At 40.4% G+C, this 26,702-nt stretch overlaps 2 protein-coding genes across 4 annotated transcripts; both read right to left on the minus strand.

Moving 5' to 3' along the window:
- Window positions 1-4,384: 4,384 nt before the first annotated feature.
- Window positions 4,385-7,655, minus strand: LOC103977794 (protein NRT1/ PTR FAMILY 5.1-like). 3 transcript variants are annotated; one of them, XM_065098780.1, is made up of 5 exons: window positions 7,500-7,655; window positions 7,227-7,398; window positions 6,923-7,140; window positions 5,814-6,370; window positions 4,385-5,400 (listed from the first exon to the last, which is right to left on the minus strand). In XM_065098780.1, the coding sequence occupies exons 2-5, from the start codon at window positions 7,327-7,329 to the stop codon at window positions 4,521-4,523; spliced, it is 1,758 nt and encodes a 585-aa protein (XP_064954852.1). In that variant the 5' UTR covers window positions 7,330-7,398; window positions 7,500-7,655; the 3' UTR covers window positions 4,385-4,520. The 3 variants fall into 3 exon arrangements, with proteins under 3 accessions (XP_064954852.1, XP_018679456.2, XP_009391687.2); XM_018823911.2 differs by lacking the exon at window positions 7,500-7,655 and having other exon boundaries at window positions 5,814-6,079; window positions 6,158-6,370; window positions 7,227-7,495; XM_009393412.3 differs by lacking the exon at window positions 7,500-7,655 and having other exon boundaries at window positions 7,227-7,495.
- Window positions 7,656-18,634: 10,979 nt separating this feature from the next.
- LOC135607177 (TOM1-like protein 6) lies at window positions 18,635-26,056 on the minus strand. Its single transcript, XM_065098781.1, has 9 exons — window positions 25,773-26,056; window positions 23,717-23,795; window positions 23,297-23,395; window positions 21,706-21,819; window positions 21,026-21,192; window positions 20,812-20,893; window positions 20,603-20,688; window positions 19,781-20,059; window positions 18,635-19,706 (listed from the first exon to the last, which is right to left on the minus strand). The coding sequence occupies exons 1-9, from the start codon at window positions 25,892-25,894 to the stop codon at window positions 18,878-18,880; spliced, it is 1,857 nt and encodes a 618-aa protein (XP_064954853.1). The 5' UTR covers window positions 25,895-26,056; the 3' UTR covers window positions 18,635-18,877.
- Between the last annotated feature and the right edge of the window lie 646 nt (window positions 26,057-26,702).

Consider the following 26,702-nt stretch of genomic DNA (forward strand, 5'->3'; position numbering starts at 1 on the left):
ATTAGAACTATTATGCTAATCAAAAAATAAGAATTTTAATAATTAAATTAATATTAAAATTCACTTAAGCTTAAAAGATCAACATATATTAAATAATCATTCTAACATCATAAAATAATAATAATTATTTATTAATCATAAATTTTTAAAACTAAAACATCATTATGTATCATAAAATTTTAACAATCTCAACATCAAGATTTCAAAATATAAATCAAAGTTAGTTAAAAAAGAAAGGATCCTACCTCTCTTCGATTATATCATTTATCTGTGAAGTCCTCTGCTCAATCCTCTCATTGTTAGGCTCAGTGGAGAACGAAGGAGGAGTAGCCCCCTTTATATAGGAGAAGAGAAGATAAGATCTACCCGAAAGATAAGTAATAATTTAATTTTTATTTTTAATTTATTTGTATTTTACTTTCACACATAAAGAAAGTAATATAATATTTATTTCTTATAGTTCACATATAGTAATATATAGTTTACACACAAAAATGGATTGTAAACTATTTACTTCCTAAATATCAAATCACTCATTAAGAAATAAATTAATTAATAATTTAATTGATTAGTAGAATTTCTAACTTATTCATGTAATTAAGGAAACTAAATTTAATTTTTTTTATTTTAGTACATAATTATAGAAGTTAATAATAATGTAATACATCATTTATAGTAATTAATTTATGTTATGTGAGAAATTATTGGTGATTACAAAATGGATGGGTCAATGCATTGACTACTTTGACATAAATGGGGTAGGAATCCTAATGCCATGAGAGGCAACTTGTTAACAAGCTTGATTGACGTATAGGACAAGGAATTCAGTGTGATTGATTGAGCACTACAGGTCGTGGATGCATGCAGCTTCCTACTGGTTAAAGCTTCATTCTGAAGGGATGTCAGCGTAGCAGTATCGCATGAAGTAGTCCTTAGAACAAGCTTGTAAGCTAAGATTAAATCAAACTAGCATTCTAATCCTTCTCTTAGGAAAAGTAAAGGAAGAAAAGACAAAGACGACACACTAGCATTCTGTCCACACAAGCCATATCTCTAAGCTTTGCTCACTTTGCTAACACCTTGCATTTGGCACATCATGCTTTCATAGTGGTTTACATATGCTGGGCCACTGAAAGGAACACAACCACCACTTCCATGGCTCGAATAAAGCGAGGAATAAACCAAAGCGTTATCTTTTCCACCCTCCTTGACGCACTATAGCGTATCCACAAAGAAATGTTGCATCCTATCATTGCAATCTGCTTCTTTTCAAATGAAGAATATATATATATATATATATATATATATATATATATATATATATATATATATATATATATATATATATATATATATATATATATATATATATATATATATTCTTCTTCTTCAGCTCTACCTGTCGGCAGATTCACTCCCTATAACTTTCTCTGTGGCTCAACGCCCAACACATACTTCATCAGCACTGCTTCTAACATTGATCGGTCATAATCCTATTGTGAAAGAGAGACAAATCTTCCAAGTTTCCTCCATAATATATCTTTTTCATACATTGACTACAAGTCTTCAAAATTGTCTTCATGCCAAATACCACACACTGACAAGAAAAGTATAAGTATTTGGTCAAGGAACCATACAAACTATAAGGTATTGTGTATTCCCAGCATTCAAGTCACAGAACAAGATTCATGTGATTCATCAAGATCAATGCATAAGATTAATTTTCCCAAAAGAATTATATGATTTGGTGGTTAATTTCCGAAAAGATCGATTTATTGTATTTTCAGGTGTCCTATATCAATAAGGAAAAAAGAGGAAGACCACTCTAGCATTATAAAAAGTGATTATACAAATTGTTGTAATATGATAAACTCTATAAATTATATAAGATGTGCATCCTTGCCTTCTAAAAGCATCTAATAAGCTCTTGATGATGAGATATTTTTAGAATCTAAAGTGACTGCTGTGTGCTTGATATTAACTTTCATCAAGCACTTGAGTTAATTAAGATCAAGCTTCTCAGGGTTGTTCACATGGCATTTTAATTTTGATTCTGATGAGTGTGGAAGACCAACAAGCATGTCCAAAATGAACAGTGCCACAACAAGACACTTACAGTCCTTTCATGTTATCACATTTGCTTAGACAGTGCCACACCAAAAATGGCTAAGCAAGTTATGAGTTGCACAACCAGCAGCTGCCACATTTAAGCCCACACATCCACAGAATGAACAACCACATTTAACTCAATTTTATGAAGAGTGGGAAATTAACATGAAGGTCCTAATTAGTGATATATTTGAAGGAATGTCTACGTAATGCTACTAGCTTAGGATGTTGATCGTCAAACCAATGATTTTTCCGAGACACCAAATGTCAAACAGCTAACTATGCCTTAGTCTCTTTAACTTCTTTTTAATCTGAATAATTATGTAGGTTTAATTTCTACTTGGAAAGCATACCTATGATCCAATCGATGTAGAACTTGTGGGTTTCTCATGCAAAGATCATGTCTTATGTGTCAGCAATTCGAGGATTATGTACTGCATGAAGGAATTTTTGGTGTAGCGTTCAAAGGCTTGGAGAAGTGCGATGGCTAGAGTTGGTAAACCCTCTCTTTCCCTGTGTGTGTGTGTGTGTGTGTGATACAAAGGCTTCATCGAGAGAGAGAACGGAGAGCGTTACCACAAGCAAAAGCGCATGTCATATATGAAGTTATAACATCTTTCTTCCCGTTAGTGTAAACAACCTTAAGCCGTGGCCTCGTGACCGACGCGGCTTAGTTCGAATCCGGATGATGAGGATCTTCCTGGGACGCTCTTCCCGACTGCTGAGGTCGTCGTTTCCGCTGGGGGAGAACTCCTCGCTTGCGGGTTTAGTGGACGACTTCCGAGGATCATCTGCACAAAGGTCGGGTCAGGGAGCTCGACCCAACCCCTCCGACGATCAAGTTAAATGAAGTGAAGAGGTCTTTTTTGTGTGTGTCTCCTCTTGGCCCCTTGCTCCTCTCGGGAGCGGGGTTTTTATAGGGTGACTTGCTATGTCTGCTGTGCTTGTTTTGCAGGGAGCAGGATCGTACTCCCGGCCACATCTGACAGCGGTGTTGGCGTGGCGTGAAGGATTTGGCCTGAGCAGGACGTTAATGCGTCTCGGTCGCCATTCTGGTCCGTTTGACTAGGTGTTGTCGGGTCGATCGAGGCATGAGGCGTCATTTGGGGCAGTTGACGTCAGCCCGAGTCTTGTCACCATTATTATCCTCATCACTTCCCTAAGAGCTGGGCATCTTCTTCCAGCTCCACGGAATATTACAGCTCCATCACCAATAGTAATGTTTCTTTGCTCGGGTAGAAGTTTTCTTGATCATGCTGAAGAATATGTTGGTTTCGTATCTTCCTTTGGTTTTGGATTTTAGTTATCTAGGTAGTTATCATATTCCAGGTAATTATAGATATGTTCTAAGTAGTGATTCATGATTTAGAAGTTATAGGGTAGTTTCTATACCAAACTCAATCATGGATGATATGATGGAATAAGGTAGTTACTACTAGGTCCTATAAATAGGACTGAACCAAGAGGGTGGGTGTACACTTGAAAATATCTGGTAAGTATTTAGTTTTTATCATTTTTTTACTCCTCCATCCCTAATATTGAATACCCATGTATAGTTATATTATACCCTCCTGTCCTCGTCCTCGAGGAAAAAGAATCAAAAGCATCTTCACAAATAACTCAAGCGAAGATTTGGTCCTTTAGATAAGAAGCAAAAGGCTCGGGGAGATCTCCTCGAGTCTGTGTTTACAGCAGATAATTAAAGAGAGACGGAGATGCGAGCCAACTGGGATCCAAGGTTTTCCTGTGCATTTGACCCGGTTGTCAATATCAAAGACTTATGATTTGATTCTTATTTGGTGGGTAATGACTTCTTAAGGATTGGTCATTAACTTTTCTTCACCCTATCCCTGTCTTGGCCCATCTAACACTGACTGAGGGTATTCTAAGGTTCTTAACCTTTAGGATTTCAGCTATGAGCTGATAAGAGGAGCTTCCATTCTCCCATCACACTACAACTTGTAATGTGTCCTTTTCTTATACTTGAAGAGGTGGGAAGTGGCTTCCATGATTGTGTTGTATCTATGAATCAATCTTTTATACTGTGCCCACTTACCCAACGGATAAGGTTTAGATTATAATTAAGATGGCTCCACCATATTGCAAGCAATTCGAGACATCTCTTATCATCATTCCATCCATCTTCACTTTGAGTTAGCAGTTGTGCTCTACTTCCTCCCAAATGAGTCGTATGCCATAAAACACCTCATCGGATGCACTCTGTTTGCCTATTCTCACACTTCTTTTTTTATGATGTCAGTCGTATCCAACTACGTAAGACAAGATTTGGTATTTAGTCTCAGATATAAGTCCTGTGGTTTTGACTCTCGATTACAGAAATAATTGCACACTGATTAGTACAAGAAGAGAGAGGAGTTGGCATCTACGCATAATAGTAGTCCAGCACGGTGTCACACTTGAACCCCAAGTGAAGCTGGAGGGGCGTCCATGACCTTCCCTTCCATCTGCAGGCACACCACCTTCCCCTCCGCCACCTCCAACGCCTCCTCCTTGTACTTGTACTTGCTCGACACCCACACGAAGATGGCCAGGTTGATGGCCGATACGGACATCAGGAGGCCGTAGTAGTAGTCCAAGTGCGATGAGTTGATGTTGTTCCCTATCCAGCTCTTCCCCCCTCCCGCCCTCGTCACCCTGTCCACCACCGTCACCAAGAGGCTGTTGAGGAAGTTGCCGACGCCGATGCCGCTGGTGAAGAACGTCGTCCCCAGGCTCTGCATGCCCTCCGGCGACTGGTCGTAGAAGAATTCCAGCAGCCCGATGGCGTTGAACACGTCGCCGACGCCGAGCAGGACGTACTGCGGCAGCAGCCAGAAGATGCTCATGGGCACCACGTCCCCCAGCCCGGCAACGCCGCTCTGCCTGATGACGTGCATCCGGCGGACCTCGACGGCATAGGCGACGAGGGTGAGCAGGACGTGGAAACCGAAGCCGATGCCGAGGCGCTGCAGGAGGGTGATGCCGCGGGGGTTGCCGGTGCGGCGCCGCATGAAGGGCACGAAGTAGCGGTCGTAGAGCGGCACGGCGAGGAGCATGGAGACGGTGATGAAGCTGCCGAGGGAGGCGGCGGGGATCAGGAATCCGTGGCCGAGGCGGCGGTCCATTGTGGTGCCCTGCTTCACGAACAGCGTGTTCGCCTGGGCCCAGATGGTGCTGGGGACGAGGGTGGCGAACCAGATCACCGTCATGCCCAGCACAAGCTTCGTCTCTTGGACTTGCGTCACTGTGCATGGCTTGGCCGCTTCCTTAATGGCTGCCCTGTCAAGGAACCTGTAAAGAAGACAACAGTGGCAGTTAACAGGATTATCTGCCATCGTCAATGCAAATGAACAGACATTTCTGCAGGTTTAAGCTTCTATGTAGATCGACGATGGTGCCAGTGATTTGACATGATGTCTCGTCTTTACTCTCGATCTCCATGACACAATGGAGATATGGCCAGCTTGGAATGGAAGTCAAAGAAGTCCACTCACAGGCCACTCTGAACAGGGTTGTGCAGAATGGTGTATCAAATGACTTCCCTCTAAAGTGCCCCTACAGCTATCCCCAGTATGAAGGAACTCAGAAAACACTGCATCACTTTGTAGTGGATCCAATCCCAAAAGAACAGGAAAAAGCTAAGAACAGCTTCTCACAGTAGAACGATCATATGGATACAGCAGAAGACGAGAAGAGGGCGTGACCTGAAGGAAGAGTTATAGTGCAGTCGCCGCTTGCCGGTGAGCAAGTAATGCTGCGGCTCGAGCTCGTAGAGCTCGGCCGGGTCGTCGGGCAGCTTAAGCCGGCGGTTGGCAATGGCCGCCGCCCAAACCCGGGCTATCTCCGCCGCCGGGCTATTGCTCTTCCGAGCCTTGTGTCGATAGTTGGGAGTGCCCATGTAGAAGACCACGAGTGAGACGGCGAGCCCCGTGGTAGGGATGCCATACCCGACGCCCCACCCGACATTCTCCTGCACGTAGACGAGCCCGAGCGTGGCCATAAGGGCGCCGAGAAACGTGCTGAACATCCACCAGTTGAAGAAGGACACCTTCAGCGTCCGCTCGTGGGGGTCGAAGTCGTCGAACTGGTCGGCGCCGAAAGTGGATATGTTGGGCTTCGTCCCTCCAGCGCCAACCGCCAGGATGTACAGGGCCCCGTAGAAGAACGCGACCTGCGACGGCGTCGCCTTGTTGCAGACGTCGTCAGTGCAACTCGGCCTCAACGACTTGATGGAAACTACCATTGTCAAGAGAACCATGCCCTGCGGAAATCACATCAGCACAGGTTGGGAAAGTGATGCATCATGTCGTCTACTGTGAAAGATTCCTCTACTGAAACAATTCACATTAAGCATTTTGGTTCACATAATGCATTGCAACAGAGAGAAAAGGAAGTGTGGGTAGGACAAAGGAAAAGGTGGGAGGCAGCAACACCAGTTAGTGTTCTTGGTAGTGGCCCTCTTCTTTTACCCATTACCGTTCAAGAGAACAGAATCCAATCTTTTCCGAGGATGTGATGAGGCAACCGAGTCCCTTTAGACCACCAGCTTTCACCATCGAGATGAGTGGAGAGTGGCGAGAAAGGATTCGAAGTCCAATCAATCAATCATCCAAGACTTGGCTCATCCCTCACAACTCAAAATCAAACCCAAACCTCACCAGGAATCTGATCGCTGCCTCTCATGCTAACACAATGCTGGATTCATCTAATGAAAACTATGGCATATTTGAGGGAGGAAACAGTAGTGGAAGTCCATGGCAAAACAGTGCTGAGTTCATCTAGGAATAGCTGAGGCTCTCGTATCGGCTCTTACCAGTACATAAACGAGGGAGGAAATGGTGAAGGTCCAGAACCGGCCCAAGTAGGTGTCGGCGATGTAAGCGCCGAGGACGGGCGTGATCCAGACCGAGCCGGACCAGTTGTTGACGTTCCTCACGGACGAGACTGTGTCCTCATGCAGCTGCGTCGTCAAGTACACCACAAGGTTTGAGGCCACGCCGTAGAAGGCCATCCTCTCAAAAGCTTCATAGCCTGCAATCACGTCGAACTGTAAACTTAGCATCTTCCATGATCAGAAACTCTCTCACCTCAAGTGCAGCTTCTGTAGCTGGGTTTACCCACGAGGAAGGCGCAAGCTCTCCATCTCCCGGTCTGAGAAGCAAGCACAGGGCGGCCATGGAGATCAACTGATCCATCCTTTGTGTAGCCTTTGTCATCCATTTGAAGCTTCAGCTACTGCTCGACAACTTTCGGCTGTACGGTGGACTTCAAATGATCAATCTGTGAGGACTGAGCAAGAGAGAGAGAGAGAGAGAGAGAGAGATGGTGAGGCGGAGAAAGATGGAGAAGAGAGAAAGGAGGTGAAGAAGATAGCTCTGAGATATGGATACCACCGAGCACCAGGTCTTTGGAGCTCAGCACTTAAATAAGCTACTCGGATGCAACAAACGTTCGACGGTGGACATGAACGCATTTTGCCTTGTGATCTTCTTAAGCTTTTGCGTTGTGATTCATCTCTTTGTCCTCGTCTGATGGGATCCTTGCCCATCTTTGGCACATCCGGAGGCACACTGTTGTTTCTCTATCGTGAAGAGGACTTCAGATGACTAGTATTCTTCACTGTTGTGATGAGTACTTGTAATTGCCAGCTATTGCTTTTGTCACCTATCGATCTTCCATTAATTGCACCAGTTGGAGGGATCCGTCTAAGGTCGCATGATCATGTGAAGACACGAACATAAATGATTGATAATTTCGAGGCACTACAATAATTACATGGCACAAAATGCAACGCTTGGTGTGAACAACTCCATGTACACGTTAGAATATAAATAATAAGAAGCCAAGGTTTTATATTCTTTGATAGTGTTTCCTATATAATAGAGCAAACAGATGAAGATTCTCAATTCCCAATCATATAAATGATTTTAAGTTGGAAAAATCACAAATATCGCTCAAAATAACTTATTTTCATATTCATTTCTCTAAATCTTAAGTATAGAATATATACATATATAAATTCTAAAATATATATATGTGTATATATATATATATATGTATATGTATATGTATATGTATATGTATATGTATATATAAGTAGAGATTGTGAAAGGGAATCACATAATGGAGGACAAAATCCAACTCCTCATCTCCTTGAATTGACTATTCTCTCATTGACAAAGATATTGGCCCATGCTGGACCTCCTCTTGCTTGCAGACCTGTGAAAGCTGAGCCATGGCGAGACCGCGCATTGTCAAGCACTCACCAGCACAGTCAATGGAGAACAGTGAGGCTCAGCATCAGTACATGCCGCAGAAGGCCACTCAAAAGCACCTGGTGGGGAATCTTGACCCACCATGGCGCCATTTTTCTGGCGGATATACTGCAACAACAGCCTGTTCCTGCTGCCGCGACTCGGAGAAAGCATCTTCCCGAATTTTCCTCCCCTGAGTGGTCTTCTATGAATCCTAGATCACTGCGTTTCCTTGGATCATGGGCGCAATAGTAGAGCAAGCTTTTCTTTTGATTAGATGACTGCAATGTGTTCCCAAAAGACCTCCTTTGACCTGAGCAAGCTTATGGAGAACCTTCTTTTTTTCTTCTCATGTCATTTCATGGAAGTTGACCTGGAGTTCCTGGCTTCATCCTCAGTCAGTGAGGGCTCTTCTTTACTTTTTGTATTGCTCTTCTAATGGATTCCGTCTTTCCACTTTTCCTTTTGTCCTCCTCCTCCTCCTCCTCCTCCTCCTCCTTTCTCTCTCCCTTCTTGGTTGGAGAGAGAGATGTGTTCCTGTGCATGATAGGGAACATAGATATGAGAGGAACTGGTGGGACACGCCTCCCATGCTGAGCATGGACTAATCCAAGTTTGAAGCACTTGAGAAATCCCACTCAAGAAAGAAACTTATCCAACACGAGACAGTGGATAAAGTGTGCACTGACGCATAACCCAGCTTCATTGGAAGATGAACCTGCATGATTTGTGACTTATCGAAGGCATACAGCCACAGTCGTACAACTACGATGCCACTGATGATGTGATCATATGTAATAACTCACCTGAAGCAATCCATCACAGCAAACGAAACATTAACATCAGCAACGCTGATGTTATTCTTGAGTTCGGAGCTTGCAGACACTTGAACCACTAGACTAAACGCCATGAGGTGTTCATTCCGCAACAACATCTTCGTGATTCTGTTCATCTTCTTCAGAAAGGTAAAATGAACTGACAGATAAAGTTTTTCTTCCCAAGTGACTCATCCAACCTTCATCATTGCATTGGTACGTATTTCTGCTGATCCGATCCTGTTCTGGCGACCTCGGACTCGCATTATCTCAGCTGCAGAATAATTGCACGGATGCACTGAGCAAGTAGCGCACAAGCTGACAGCAACAGCGCCCTGCGAACAGTCTCATGCATGCGTGAGTGAGTGCATTGCCACTGAAACCATGCAAGGCATGTGAGCTAGTGGTGGAGCCATCATGTGGTGACACCAACAGCGGCCGCATGGTGGAACTATCATATGGTGACACCTACAGCGGCCGCCATTAATGCCGGCCGTAAGCAGCGGAACGGCAGCCGTGACCTTTGGGAGGGGCAAGAGCGGCCGACCACGAGAGGCTTGGCTGCCGCCGTTGCTGGTGTTCCCCTCCTCCTATCGTTGTCGTTGCTATGTCAAGATCAGGCGGCCAGGAAATGGACCCATGAGTGATGCTTTCGGAGAAAATTGATTCAGAGACCATCACCGTAGATGAGAAATGACAATCATATATGTTCATCATCAAACTATAATTATTGTGGCCATCAGGCTTTCCCTATATACATATATATGTGTGTATATATATGTATATATGTATATATGTATATATATATGTATTTATATATATGTATATATCTATATATCCTATCTGTTTCTATTAATTCTATCAGCTATCATCCACCAAGGTAGATATAGAAGCTGATACTCACGTTGAGTTGCTATATGTCCTCATGATGACTGAGTCGATTTTAATATACTTTTGTTATGGAAACATATAAAAATGTAATGGTTGATTTGAAATTAAGATTTCAAGATATGAATTGATAAAGGAACACAAATCATTTAATTGTTTGAGCCTCCACAACAAGAATTTGTCAAAAGAAAATCAAGTTATTGATCAGGAAACACATCACAGCAAATCTAGCAGCATATCTAGTAGAGTCAGTCAAAAACTGAATCAGATCAAAGTAAATATAGTCATTGTATAAGTCAGTCAAACATCAAGAGCTTCATGTAACAATGAGAAGTTTCACTGCCATGATTTCCGCCATGTGATATCCATACACTGAACAAAAGGAGAAATCATGTTTGAATGTGCTCCAATAATTTGAACTACATATTGAGCCATATCTTTATGTGAGGGGTGGATATCTTCTGTGTCCATGGTTTTAAAGAAGCTCTATAATTTCTATCATGCATTCTTGCTTGAAAGGTGGGTTTGACTTTTTATATTTGTTGTGACACATGGAAAAGATGATTCTAAAAGATGAAAAAGACATCCATAGAGAAGAAAATATGAGACCAAGCAAAGACAGCCATGCGCATAGCCTGCTTGCTCTGCAACTTTGCATTCTAGATGTTACTTATGAAAAGATGAAAAGACACTCCAAAGCTGCATTGACTATCACATATTGAAGTGATACATACGTTTTGTGTGTTACACACATCTACATTCGGCCATCAGACCATGTCAAAAATGCCCTAGAGAGTCAAACAATACCTTATTTAGCCAGTGCCTAAGAGATGGGGCCACTGCCCCAATTCACGATCCCACCATGGGTGAGGTGAAGAGAGCAACCTCATGTTTCATGTAACTGAAGAGGGGAAGCTTTTCGTGAGGGTCCAAAATGCTCTCTCTCTCTCTCTCTCTCTCTCTCTCTCTCTGATAGGAAGTGTGTGTGGCTCTCCTTGCTTAGCCGGCACAAATGGAATTGCCATGATGATACTATTCTCGTTGTTGGATATGGACAACAACATACGACCATTCTGGGGTCGATATTGCTGCCCTCCCAAAGCTTCTTGGCGGACAGTGAGTGATGGTGAAGGGAAAGGCCACTTCACACCCATGAAAGCTCCATAGAACATGACATCGAACTACGACAAGTCCACGTCTCACACCACACAGGCTTTAGCATTTTCTTTCCCACCCACAAAGTGAGTGAATTCCATCCGTTTGAAGATGTTGTTGGATGCATACGCATGTGTTGCGAAAAATAAGGCTTTTATTGATCTATTAAACATTTTGACCACCGAAAATATGATTTTAGATCGAATTTTGTCTTCACTATTTCGTAGTGGGCCGATATCGGGTCAGGCCTGAATCCATTGTTTTACAAGCCCAAGAAGTTCCTCACTGCTGATACACATAGGTCGAATCCCTCTATATGGAGTAAGAAACTACAACCTGCTAACAAAGCTGGTTGTTTAATTGATTCTGCTTTCAATCATACATGTTGTCATATCAAACTTTAGGTAACATCCCCAGCCAAACAATCTCTGCCTCATGACTGTTTTCTTTCTCCTAAAACCTAAATCAGATTGCTGTTGCTTTGGGACTCTTTAGAAAAGTTTATGTGGATATTATGGCATTTAATTTACTTCTCAAACTAATGTATGATAAGTCAGAGAAATTAGTGACGAGGATATAAACATCAAACTAATGTATGATAAGTCAGAGAAATTAGTGATGAGGATATAAACAAGAATAACCTTTGTATATAAATAAATACTAGTGACGAGGATATAAAGATCATAATACGCAGCGGAATTAAATGGAAGCACAATCAAATAGAACACCAAGATATACGTAGAAAACCCTCAAATGTGAAGGGTAAAAACCATGAGGTAAACTAGAGATAATCTACTATAAGAATAATGAATATACAAATCTTAATCTCTTGCTCTAAACCCTAGCAACAATCTAATAACTGAGATACAAGGATCACGTCATTGTCCACAATATCTAAAACCTCCCCAAGTAATCACGGCAAGAGTCTACTGTAGATTTGATCTAACATGAGATGAGAACACTACTAGATGATTGAGAACAACCTCTCTGCGTTGTCCTTGTCTTTTTTCCTTTATTTCTCTTCATTTTCTGCTTTGTTTTCCTCTTTTTCTTTGGAATCCCGTGGCTCTATTCTTCTCCCTATCCTATTTATGTATTTTTTTACCTCCAAAATGCAGCCACCACACCCCTCCTAATGTTAATTAGGGTTAGATTAAGAAGGGGTGTGGGCTGTGGCCTGCCCAAGTCTACTATGGACTGAATCTGTGAGCTGCCAGCCCAACAATTAGTGCAATAAAGATTCTCAACACAATATTTAGTAGCTAAATGTCGTGTATTTGAGCCTAATTCTCAACACAATATTCAGTATCATAAACTCTTCTCACTCAGCATAAATAAAAGGAAAAGGTAATGATAGGGAGGATATGGATCAATTCATTTGGTTGTTATCAATGTGTGTAAGTATAAGAAACCTTCTAGACATAATCAAGAAGGCTTCGGATGTCCGATCTAGTATCGATTCTTTCGACACCTAAGTATTTGAAACGAAATAGTAGAAAGTGAGGATTACCAGAGAGAATATTCCGTAGAGTGAGAGAATATTTTATGAGTATTTGGGCCTAATTGATGAGAAGTAAATATTTTTCCATGCAAAGAAAAAAGGGTTGATTGTTAGTTAAATGCATAAGCCAAGGAGATAGGATGCAGTCAAGGAACAATACATATTTTAAATGTGAATTAACGTTTGATATTTTTAAAATTATATTTGACCTGAAATTTGATTTGAAAATGCGGGCTACCCTATTATAGCATTAGTATTTCAGTATTTGTGAGATGCTAATATAATTTTTTAAAATTAAAAATACCCTGTAACTTTATATAAAATTATAAAATTATTAAAATAAATTAGTGAGAAACTAATATAATTTATATTTTCTATAAGGTAAATATTTATTATTTATTTATTTTAAAAGACTATTTTATATGATTATATTTTTATTTATTGTATATTTGAGCCATACAAAATTTTTATTAATATTACATAGATACATACATACATACATTCATTCATTTATTTTTATTTATTTACTTATTAATTTAAATAAAAAATATGTATTCGCTTTTGAATAAATATAAACAATATTAGAATGACAAATTTATCACAAAATATTTATGAACTTTTGGAATATAATTTACACCAATACACATTTAAAATACAGATTTCATCTATTCTTTATCAAAATACTCAAGATATTCTATATCTGTAGATTCATTCAGTCTTTTCTCTCATCACATATTAAAAATTACAAATGTGTAATCATCAAGGTTGGCGTACCTGTAGCTTCAAGAAGTACCAGTTTGGCAGGTAGATCACCCTCCGCTTCTCTTATTCTAACATCATTGAGCAAGCTAAGATGTTTCACCTTCGGTATTTAAGCAACTGTTAGAAGCTTGATTTGCATGTAACATCGGACTTGCTGGTTGTGTTGGGGATGGAGGAGGAAAGAAACGATAAAAACAGAATACTATGATTGTTTCATGAACTACGGATGTAGTATTTAAATAAGAGGTAAGACATAAAACACTTATATTCCTAAATGCATACTCTTTTTTATATTGTTTTATGAATTATGATTCTATTTATAGGATATAGTGGTAATTATCTCACTTCACCCATGTCATCTATGATTTAGTTAGGTGTAAGAATTACCCTATAACTTCTAGATCATGGGTCATTACTTAGAATATATCTATAACTTCTAGATCATGAGTCGTAACCTCTATTTACAGCCTCTTAGCATGTCTAACTGTGATTCTTGCCTCGTAGATCACAGCAAGAGCATGGCTCAACCCTAATTTCTATGATGCAGTGTGCCCGAAAGCCCTGTCCACCATCAGAATGGTGGTAGAGGAAGCAATCGCGCAAGAACCGCGCTTGGGTGCTTCACTGCTCCGACTACATTTCCATGATTGCTTTGTGAACGTAAGAAGACATAGGTGAGTTTAGGATGATGTGTCGCATTCTATCTTCTGGTGTTTGCAATTTTGCATGTAGGGTTGCGATGGATGTATTCGATTGGATGACACGTCTATGTTCATGGGAGAGAAGACGGCAAAGGCTAACGAGAACTCTGTGAGGGGCTTCGACGCGATCGACAGGATCAAAGCTGCTGTTGATTCTGCTTGCAACAGAAGCGCGGTGTCATGCGCCGATGTTTTAGTTGTCGCGGCGAGGGATTCGGTCGCAGCGGCGAGTCTTCCTTTTCAATCTTTGGAGCCATCTCTCTCTCTCTCTCTCTATCTCCCTGTGAGATGAAGGGAGGGCCGTCATATCAGGTGCAATTAGGAAGAAGGGATTCGAGGACAGCAAGCAAGAGCGACGCCAGCAGCAACAACCCGGCCTCGAAATGGCAGCCCGCGAACGAACTGGTCGTCCTCTCAGGCGCCCACACGCTTGGCCCCTCCCGGTGCACCTCCTTCAGAAGCCGGCTCTAAATGAGACGAGCGCCACCGACGGCGACCTCGCCAGACCGATGAAAGCACGTTGTCCACCATGAGGAGGCAACCATTCGCCGACGACCTTCGACAACGCGTACGTCCAGGGACTGGTGGGTAAGAAGGGGGACGGTAACGGCAGTGATGGTCTGGTGAAGTAGTACAGCAAGAACAAAACCTAATTATCAAGATTTCCTTACACAAAACTCTTTTCTTTTTTTACTAACATTCTTTATCCTTGAGAGACAATTACTCTAGAAATCTTAAAATACTTTCAATCTCAACACATCATCCAGAGCAGTCTAAACATATGCTTCAATTACATTGATCTTCAAGCTTCAATAATATCACATCCGGATCAGTCTAAACATATAGAATTTTGGATGATTTGAAGAGAAGCGAACGAAACCACACGAGAAGAATCTCACAGGGACAAGAGATAGGAGATCAGCTTACAAGTTATTGTCATTGTCAATGTCAAAGTACGGTGTTCGTCCATTCTCTCTCTCACCCACACAATGGAATCTTGGGTTAGGTTAACTTCCAATTATCAGATTTATGTTGCGTTCGATCTAACTATACCTTCTTCTACTTCTGCTAGTGATGATCAAAACAATCAGGTTTCTCATACTTTGAGACTTCTGTGTTATTTTGGGTGTCGTAGAGCTTCTTCAGCATATTCTCTCAGTGTGGCATGGAGAAAAGACAACAGTCAAAGACAAGTGCTTCATGCAAATATATCACTCAAAACACTAGTATTTGCATGCAAACATACAAAAAAATAAGTATATATCTATATTTGTGTAGATGCACTTAACTATTAACTCTGTGAACAATCAGCAACTTATCTGGAACAAATATTTGGTTCAACTACAAGCTGATATAAACATAAAACAGGTGTGATTTGACTTCCTTCAATAATACTCTTCGGTAATGTCAATAGGTTAACATAAGAATAGAAACAAAATCAAAATCAATGAACCAAACAAACAAAAAAGAACAAATGAACCATTTAATGATTATGACATTGAAAACATCACTCGACCAAACTCAATGATATGGCATGATCATTGACACAAACATAAACTTAGGATTTGGTTTGTAGTATAGTAGTCCCTCAAATACACTCTAATGCACATTGGCTGCATAACCTCTGTAACTAATACAAATGGCTTGACCTCTTAACATAGTAGCAGCACATAGATAAATACCCAAACAATCAAATGGCTTCACCTCTTTGCATTTGTGTTGAAAAATATAAATTAAATTGAAAAAAAATGAAACTGTTCAATCTTCATTTCCTAGTTTTACAATCTTTGATTCATGATCATCTGCTACTTCTCAATCTTCTTATTCTTTGTCATTCTACCTATCATGTCTGCTGGTGTAACTTCTATTAGCACCTTACAATTTCCAGTACCATGATCTTATGCTTCTCATCATCATTCACTAGGTTATGAAAGCATTTGCGATAATGTCTAAGCCGATAACTTGATCTTTTCTTCTAATGGCCTAATGAACTGATCTTTTTTTATTTGCTATTGATCAGCTATAATCTTAAACATGACACATCTAATGACATTTTGTTGTCCACTGCACCCTCAATCCAGGCATCATTGTAATATTGTTACATGACAAGGAGCATCTGTGAAGCCTTGTATTTGACTCTGTTCTACATTCACTGAGCGTTCATTTCCTAAATGGAATCTACAAGTCCCAAATCAAAGGTTTCAGTACTTGTTCATTGCAATGTAAATGTTGGACTGTCATTGCATTCAAATGTTCTGTTTTGTTTCCATGCTGACCTGTTACTAGTATTCCTGTAGATCTTGTTCCATTCAAATGCTTTTGATTTCATGAGCAAGGTGTGCATGTTACTAATTTTCCTGTAGCTAAAACTGATCCAAAGCATATTATAGTTCATCAAATGCTTTTGATTGCATGAGCAAGGTGTGGATGTGGCAGATCTGCATTAAGAGAGACACTTTTGTAGAGGATGGGGAAGGAGAGAAAGCACACATGCGTTGAAGGCCATAAAGAGTCCTTCTTGCAAGAAGAGGATTTTACTGCATTTGGAGTAAGAAGACGAGCATCTGAGCTTGCTTTCCTAATAGCCATTTATATGAAGCATTGGTGGGTACAGAACAATTACATCATCACAAGTATGCTATCGAATGCTGTTCTTTGATAACATTAATGGCTTTGCTAAGTGATTTCCCAGTTACATCCAAGTAAGGATTTGTAATACTTGAATGGTGCCTTCGATGGTCACACAAGGGAAGTCTTCGACTAAGAAACATAGTTGGAAATCCTAATACGAAGCATCAACAACAAGCTGATCTGCCTAGTCTAACACACAAGCTTCTCTCGAGACTTTTCTTCCCATCATCGAATGCTGTTCATGAACTCTTATTAGCCTCAACTTACCAAACTTTCAGCAACTCATGAATGCCACTGCTTCCAGCAAGTACTGTGTACAACAGCATTCAATATCTAGATCTAAAATGGTAGATTTGCTAGTACTATGATCACATGTCTAAACTAGATCTATATAGCTTAACACTAATCGAAACAACATTTACGCCTTAAGCATCAGTATTACATGTCTTAATTTTTTTCATGTACATGTAAAATTACAACAACAAATATAATATGTCTATGAAAGAAAGATGGAATGTGAGCACCATCTTGAGTGATACCACTTATTCAAGCTCCACAGAAACAAGAAGAAGAAGAAGAGGAACCCTAGAAGAAGAGCTTAAGTGGAAACGGATGAAAGGGGGGAACAAGTCCTTCCTCATCTCAATCCAGAAGAGAGACACAAAGTGCAAGTAGAACACCACCCACCCAGATTTCTGCTACCTGTCGTGCCTGGCCACCATGGACGACAGTGGGGAGTACCTGGCCGGAACCGGCACCGGGCTCCGGAGAGCCACACCGGAGAACCGCAGCACGGTGGAGATCAAGGAGATGAGCTCCATCGCCATGTGGCTCACCTCATGCAACCTGCAGAAGCTCTTCCTCATGATCACACCCAACACCACATGGATTGCCTCCTGCCAAATGCCACCCATCGCGCGGTATTCCTCTCTCCACCTCGGTCTTCCTTTTTAGGAGTCCCGTGTTATGTATAACCCTGGAAGCGACTCCAAAAGGCTCACCGTTTGGGAAGAGCCTCTTCAACACAGCTTTCGCTAGAGACCCAAATGCCCATGACGGTGAAGAAAGCCACGTCGCAGTGAATCTAAAGAAGGCAGTGACGTTGGGATCGCGGAGGGCGTTTCTGGAATACAGATGAGGAGGAGGAGGACATAGATCGAATGGGGCAGATGGATGATGGGACCCAGATGAGGACATGATGTCTTCATTCTTGCGTGCCGTGTGCACTTCCTCTTTGTGCGAGAGCTTGAGAGTGGCATTTTGGGGAGAGCAAGTCGGGGCTGCAAGACCACCGTGGGTTCGAGCATGTCGACATTGTGGCGCATGCATCACATCACGAGGGAAGAGAAGAAACAAGTAATTAAGAACACTATTAAAAGCTTGACTCGTCCTTGTGAGTGCATGCATGGCTCGGTGGGGCGGGCGGGCTTCTTCGTACGTCTGTGCTGGCTGGGCCACGTGCTTCGACACCACACACGCTGCGACAGAGATTCTACACCACCAGTCGAAGATACGTGTGTGTTGGAGAGTCGTTGGATTGAAGGAGAACATTAACCATGCCATTCATCTTGTCATTAACGGAGGTTCTTTTCCGGCTTTTGGTGACTGATGCACACCTGCAAGATGTAGATCGTTATTGATTGATGGTCCCAACTTAGTACAGATGTGTACATCAGTGTATATATATATATATATATATATTAGTTTCACAAATTAAAAGCGAGCAAAATTAGTTTCACAAATGAGTTTAAATAATTACAGCAAAAACAAAATTATTTGAAATGCACAACAAAATCCATAAAGAACATGAGGAAAGACTTGATAAAAGACAACCGGTGAACTTTAGATTGTTAAGTGGTATCTTGAAACATGCAAAGTATGCAATCGTTTATATACATTCACGTTTGCCTATCATGATTTTGGTGCAGCCACAGCACCAACAATACAATCCAATTATAAGTTGGATTTAGAAATGTACAACACCATCACAAACCTAAAACAGTTTGCAAGGAACTTCCCAGCTGCCCATGATAAATCAAATTAGTACCATAGAAAAATATTTTATTTTCTCCCGTTTATCATGCCTTGGCTGGATGTGCCGGAGAATGTAGAATTTTGGCTGCTTGTCTTCGGACCTGTACTGGGATTTCGCAAGTCTAGCAGATCATCGAATAACCTGTTAGTGTAGACATAAGGTTTAGGAGAATTTGGCTTCCCTGTCTTGTGCCCAAGGCTGGTATTTGTCTGTGTTTTGGTCGTTGGGACATTATTGACTCTCGGGCCGAATGAATTGTAGAACTGCACAGGGCGAGAAGTCTGCATGGAGGTGTAAGTAGCGGAAAATCCACCAGCTCCGGGTGCAGGATGTTGGTAAGTGGTTGGTACAAAGGGATTGGAATTGGGACTGGCATTGGCATCAGAAGTAGCCCATGGTGGAGGTGGATAACCAGATGAGTTCAAGAACACCTCGGGTTGAGGTTGTGGACGTGGTGGAGATGGAGAATGAGTCTGGGTTTGAGCCCATGGTGCAGTGTAGCTGTTTTGGGGAATGTATGCTTGGTTTACAGGATAACCTTGTCCAGCTGAGGGAACTGGCGGAGATCCATTTTGGTCAGACACAACTGGAGGTGTTAAAGGAGTATGGGGAGGAGATGGGTTTGATGACAAGGTAATACTGAGAAGATCGACTATATCTTGCTCTTTTGTGGCAGTCTTCACTGGGGTTGGAGGATCAGGCAGTGTCAATTCGCTACTTGCCTCGGAGGATGATGCTCCATCCATGGTTGATGCAACTGTTGAAGGGATAATGTCACTCGGGTTTGGCAAGGACAAATGACCACTGGTTGCAGCAGATTTGCTATCACCACCCAATGGCTTGCTTTTGGAGTTCCTGCAGAAGAACAAATATGGTTTTAACCACAGGGATATTGATTACTCAAGTATGTGAAGGTGAGTCTGTGTGACCTGCGGGCCAACTGAGCAAAATCATCATCCTCGTCTTCCTCTCCATCATCATACCAACTTATTGCTGCAGGTTGAGGTACAACAGGAGTCCTTGAACTTGTGATAGATTCAGATACATCAACAGGGGGAGGTGAACTAGAGGTTATTGCATCGTGCTCTGTGATAGATTCAGATACTTCAGTTGGCAGAGGTGAACCAGAGGCTATTGCATCATGCTTTGCGAGTAGACTTTGCAAATTATCATTTAATTCAAGGCCTCGACCCAGAAGCTCCTCATCCCTGTAAACATGGCCAAGTACCATTTTTTCAGAATTTACTCCAAACATAAGAAATGTTACTTCCTGCAGAAAGGTATAATCAAAGACAGGTACAACATTCAATAAGATCCCCAAGGTTCCACATTAACCAAATTTCAGAAGTTGACATCAAGTCGGATGATGCTACGACAAGTTAAATAATCATACTGGCAGAAGAAACGAAGACCAGAGGGAATGCCTTGTGTAAAGTTATCACAAAGAATGAGTATAAATGTTCCATATGGAACAAAAAAGCACGACCACATGCAAGATTGCTAGTAGATATATAGGAACAGTAAGTAGAATTTTCTCTACATATGAGACTGGAGAAAGCTTATTATGGCTATGGCTAAACACTACAGAAAAAAATTGTCTAAGAAGAACAAGAACAATGTTTGATGAAAATCTCACAGTTGGAAACAAGACCTGGTAAACCTCACCTGACACCATCTTAAATGATTATGGAACTTTCATATTTTAACCATCTAATCATAAAGTACAGATTCATAATCAAACAGTAAACTACCTGATTGAATCAATCAATTGCATCAGCCTCGTTTGGTTGGAGCGACACTGGTTGACAAGATCTATAATCACTTCATCTTTAACAGCCTAAAGATAGTAAAAATATCAACTTAAACACAAAGCCTAAATTAAAGATAAACTTAATATAAAGTGCCAACTATACAAATTTTTGAAAGAATAAGCATGGATAAAATGATAATAGAAACATACACTGCGATCATTTGGATTCACAGCTTTCAGCATCTCGCTTAACAGCTCCATCACACTCTGCATGCTGGCCAAATCTGATAAACTGATTTTATAATGATACAGAGTCAATTATTGGATAAGCAAACATAAACACCAACGGGAGAACATAAAATAAGGAAGCAGAAAACATTAATATCAGCTCCATCATTACAGAATACAACAAAGAGAAAGATACCTCAATTTTGCCATCTCAGATGCCATAGCTTCATCCAGTCTTAAAGCAGAATTGCTAGGCATCCCATACCCTATAGGAGGATGAGTGGTTTCATTTGTTGCATGTCCAGCAGGAGTAAAAATTAATGTAGCGTCAGAGGAGCGTTCTGGGAACTGCACTCCAGATCTCTGCATAAATTACACAAGTTGTACAAAAATAATTACAACACTTTTCCCAAAAATAAAATAAGGTATTGCCATGTTAACAACTTAGAACAGTATCCATAAGAAATAGTCCAAATATTGAATGTCTACCAACAAAAAGAACAGAAAAGAAGGATTCATGCACACTGTCTTATTTTCTTTGCATGTGTAAGCAGAGAGGTGCATTTAAGCAAATATAGCACTAAGCCCAATAGAAATACACTTATTATACACATAACAAGTTACACTCTGCTTGCAGAATAAAAGTAAACATCTTGTGCAATGTATAACAGTGGCCTACACCATGATATCCACAAAGATATTTTTCATGCAAATTTCAACCAACCTAACAATAAATGAATAATAGACAGTCAAGGAAACAAAAGAACTCTTCACACCGTTATGGCCTGCTGTTGTATGTTAATATGTTCATTCATATGAGTTATCATTAGAAAAAGAGAAGAAAACTTGAACAATGAGTTAAAGTAACAAACACACCTTTAAGTCAGCATATGCCAAGTAAAACTGAGGATACTTTCCTCCAGCCCCACCAAATGCTACTTGCCATGAGTCCAGCAATTCCAAAATCTTGTCTCTCACTTGCATATCAGTCTGTTGAAACAAAAAGGTACATGCTTTATTGGGTAAAGAAATTATGATTTATAACCAAATCTATCATAATCAAATACAAGGCCGAGATAATTTTAAAATAATTGAACAAGTTTGTCCCAATAAATACCCTAAGGATTCCATGATACCAAAAACTTCATATAATTATTCAGTATCAGTGCAAAATCAGTTTTAGATCCAATGAAGGATTTCAGGTGCCCACCATGATACTAGCATCCCCCTATTGATACATATTATATATGCATGAGGGACTTCTCTTCTCTTGCTAGCTTAGTTGTCTATTTTGACTGAGAAGTAAGCTCAACCAAGATGAACTACATTCCTCATCTGCACCATATTCATTTTTTATTTTACACTTGCTGCTCGAGTTCTCTGTAGGCATGACCTTGGCAAATGCTTCAGCTGATGACATGGACCAAACCAGTTGCCAGCCAACATGCAAAATTCAAAACCTTAAATATAATAATTTATTGTGTCTAAAATTTAAGGAAATACAACTAATATTTTGATTCATTATGATCAGAGTTACAAATGCCTTCCTGTAAATTAACCAAACAGTTTGTGGTCAGCTCTGAGCTTGATTAAATACTGCTTAGGAATATTCAAACTGGGGTGAACAATAAAACAGCCTCAAAATTAATTTTCAAGCTGATATCCTGTACTTGGTGAATTTGATCAGTCCTTCAGTTAAATTTTCTTGAGATGCACACACATATATATAGAGCAAATTTATAAGTCATGCATTTTCAATCCGCACCTATTATATTATGTTGAAATACCATGCTGTGTCACTGCCAGCCAATTACACCATGCTGATGATATAAAGATGACCTTTTTAGTAGCTTATATAAGTACACATTAAACTTCCCCTAGATGGATGACTACACTTCAAAGGTGTCATGGTCACCCTATCTTATAAATTTCAACTGAGATACAACATTGTTTTCATACAGCTGATGGTATATAAATGCTTAGTTGGTCAGAACAGCTCAATAGGTATTCTTTGAAAACTTCACAACTTCAAGAATGATACAGAGTATACAGCTCCTCTATAGCTTCACAGAAAAATTTTGAAAAGAAGTCTCCATGAGTTAGTGTACAGCATGTCATACTGTCCAAAAAAGCCTTTTCATATTTTTTTCTTGTCATTTATTTAATCATAGGTAACCATGCAAATTTTTTTAGAGCTGTAATTGTATAAAAAATTTACATTCAAAATATTGACTGAACATAGTAGTACCCCAAAAGAATAAATGCAATAATAAAACAAGTTTAATCACAGATATAATAATAAAGAGCAAGATCAAAATGATCCTTCTGCCAGAAGTACAATACACATTAAACTTATATAGATTCAGTACCTAGAGACTGAAAAAAGCCATGTAATCACAATGAATAACTAAACAACAAGATATAGCTGATCAACAACACTCAAGGATAATTGAAAAAGAGAACCGACCTTCTTCCTGACAATTTTGACCATCTCCTGCAGTATTTCACGTTCAACTACTTGAAAATGCACATAGTTACCACAATTCTTAATCATTGTCTCTAACAGCTGCAAAGATCATATTGAAACATTAGTTAAGTACTTGGGACAACTTTCAAGATTTCAAAGTAGACTCCTCCAAAGTGAGTCCAACAATATTACAGATATTTCCAACATGCAAATGGAACTTTGATAAACCAATCAAATCAAAAAATATCAAATACGTCCACTAATAATACCATAAGTGACTACAAAATTCATTTAGAATTCATTTTTTCTCACCGTCCAATAAGAAATAAAAATAAATAAACCTTACATGCAAAGGCTGCATACTCGGAACAATACGCTGAAAATTTTCTATATGATTAACATCTGTAAACTTCCACATACCGTTAAAGCCAAAAATTGAACCTTTGGATTTTTATGTTGCAAGCGCTTCTTCACTGCTTTAACCACATCTTTAGCCTGCCTGATTCACTATACCTTATTAGTGGTTGCAAGAAGTTGTAAATAATCTAGAATTTTAGGAACTTCGATTTAAATACAGGCAAATGCAATAAACTCATAGCATAAAGTTATACTAAAATAGGAGAGTAGGAGGAAAACACTAAGAAGTATATTTTTATGATCTGAAATTCTTAAGACAAACTGAAGTGTCTCACATATAACCATTATAATGTACATAAAAAAGGAAGAGTCATCTTTTTGTCAAGGGATGAGAAAAAAAATGTAGACGATGTAGGGCAAAGGTACCTCTATACATCAAATTCAACTAGAGATCATTTAAGGATCACTTTAAAAATCATGTGGTAATTGGCATAAGCTTGAAGGTTATATAGAAAGCACTGCTAACAAAGTAGACTATAAAACATAGTTCTCTCAAATATGTCCTTCGAATCATAGCATACTTTATTCCCTCAAAAGAGTATAGTATAAGAACATGGACAAACAATTAAAAATATCCCCACATAAATTGTACTGCCCCGATTCAGTCTCTATATCAGAAGTGGGTAAAAACTTGAATGAACTTACAAGTGCTTGATTGTTGTATTACTAATTAAACTCAGGCCTAAACATTTTGGATCAATAGTTCAGGCTCAACAAGTTAGTTGTCACATCAAGTCAAGTCATGATAATATAGTGTTAGAGCCAATCTAATATTGGACATAATAAGGGACTCGAGTAGAAAAAGATTAGCCATGGATGAAACTAGAGGGTACATCATGGCATGAAGCTATAATTAGACTAGGTCTGATGTGAACCAATGTTAAGATTTGATTTTGAGCTATATGGTCATCGATGAGGATGTCAAACCCATAAGTGGAGGAGATCGTTATACCTAATTTAGTCCTATATAGGAAATAGGAAGTGAGTAGAAGCTTGAATGGAATTATAAGGGTTTGATGGGTATACGTAAACATTTTGGGCTAGTTGTTCTGGTTTAATAGGATGGGTTGGGACACAAATAGTACATGATGGTCCAGGGAGAAGATAATGATTACATGCCTCATGTCAAGACCAAACTTAAAGAAGATAAAAATCTTACAAAACACATCATTACGATGGAAAAGGCTAAAGATAAAAGAAGCACATCAACTAGGAGATAAAACTGAACCCAACGTTTCCAAATGGCCCATAAATGACAAAAAATTTTACTGGTCGCTGCACATTTTCCTTGATCACACCTCAACCGTGGCCAGTCAACTTACTCCACTTTGAGAGGCCAGAATCTAGCACCTCATCTTGCCAAGCCACTTCCTTGAACCCTCATGATCATAGGTGACCAACGTCTTTTGGAGAAAAATCACAGGCGGACAACTAAAATTACTATAATGTTTTTGTTTACAATAGTTCCAGGAAATGTCCACCACCAGGACTACCAACTTTAAATTAGTCGAACATCCTGATGAAACTTTTATATGATATAATCTATTTCTTGGGCATACGGAGATTTACAGGATAAAATCGACAACATATAGTTAAGAAACTTAGGAGCTTCAAAATCAAACATATACACTAAGAGAACAAAATAGCCAACTTGATCAAAATCTCCTGCGAACCAAGCTAATAAAACAACTAAACAAAATTTTGCCTCTTTGTTAGTCTCCTAAAATAAAAGAAGGCTTACAAGGAAGAGGTGCAACTAAAACCCAACTTAACAAGAAAACACCAAAGAACTAAATCAAACATCCCCTAAGAAACCCAAACCGAGCAAGAATCGGTGTCAGCAAACATAATTCTTCAGAGCCCTGCAAACAGAAAACCCCAGAACTTCGACTCTATCAAAGCCAAGTCACAGAACACCTATTCGAACCCCAAGTTTCAAATTCAGACCGCAAAAAACCCATCCAATCACAGAAACCCTAGCAGAAAGAAGCAGAACTCGAGCTCCACTAAATAAATAAAAAAAGGTATCAGGAACCAAAATTCCATCAAGGGTGCTCACCCGTTGTCGGAATTTACCGAGTCGCAGATGTCCATGTTCAACGTCCAGTCTGGCCCCATGAGGAGGTCGCTCGTGGCCTTCTCCACCCGGACCGTCGCCGACGACGAGGACGACGACAACATCGCTCCGACTCCACAAACCCGTCCCAAAGAGATCCGAAAGAACACGAAATCTAGCAACAGAAAGGATCAAAGCTTTTGCCCTTCCCGACTCCTAATCGCGGAAATCCGGTGGAATCCCTTTCGAGTTCAGCCACTAAAGCGAACAAAACAGCGAGAGATGGGGGGGGGGGGAGAAGAAACTGTTTATAAATAATAGCGAGGAGATGGCAGAGGTCCGTTTAAAAAGGTATTCCCTCCCGAGCCAGGATCCTCTCCGATCATTGTACGTTTCCTACTCAGATCCAACCATCATGGATCCATCGGACTCGGGGTCCGCACAAATCAACGTTCCAGATGTGGAAACAAGATCGTTTGAGGAAGTAGTAACGTTTTACGATCCCGAACGATTCTTTTCTTGTTTTTCCTATGTTTTCCCTACTCTCGCATCGTTACCTGATCGTACACCTGACGCTAAAACTGGGCCCCACGTGGGACCCACACGGACTGCCATTCCATTGATCAATGGCATGGCAGGTAAACCGGCGAGCCAGAAACAGTCCGAAGAAGTGTTTTATTTTTTCGAGTCGGTTCGGTTCAACTTTTTGTGACTCGCATTTTGCTGACGTGTTATCGACTGAGAAGGGGAGGGGAGGCGGTGAAGGGACAAAGACGGGTGAAAAGGTGGGCGGCAGCGGAGCAATGGAGAGGTGGGGTGCTCGCGATGAAGCCACGTAGAGCAAATCCTCACCGTTGGATGCGGTGGTCGGCCACGGATAAGATTAGGCTCATCCCATGGAATATATAATATACCGGTGCAATAAATTCTATT

This window comes from Musa acuminata, chromosome BXJ2-3 (genome assembly GCF_036884655.1).
Source record: "Musa acuminata AAA Group cultivar baxijiao chromosome BXJ2-3, Cavendish_Baxijiao_AAA, whole genome shotgun sequence".
NCBI lineage: Eukaryota > Viridiplantae > Streptophyta > Magnoliopsida > Zingiberales > Musaceae > Musa > Musa acuminata.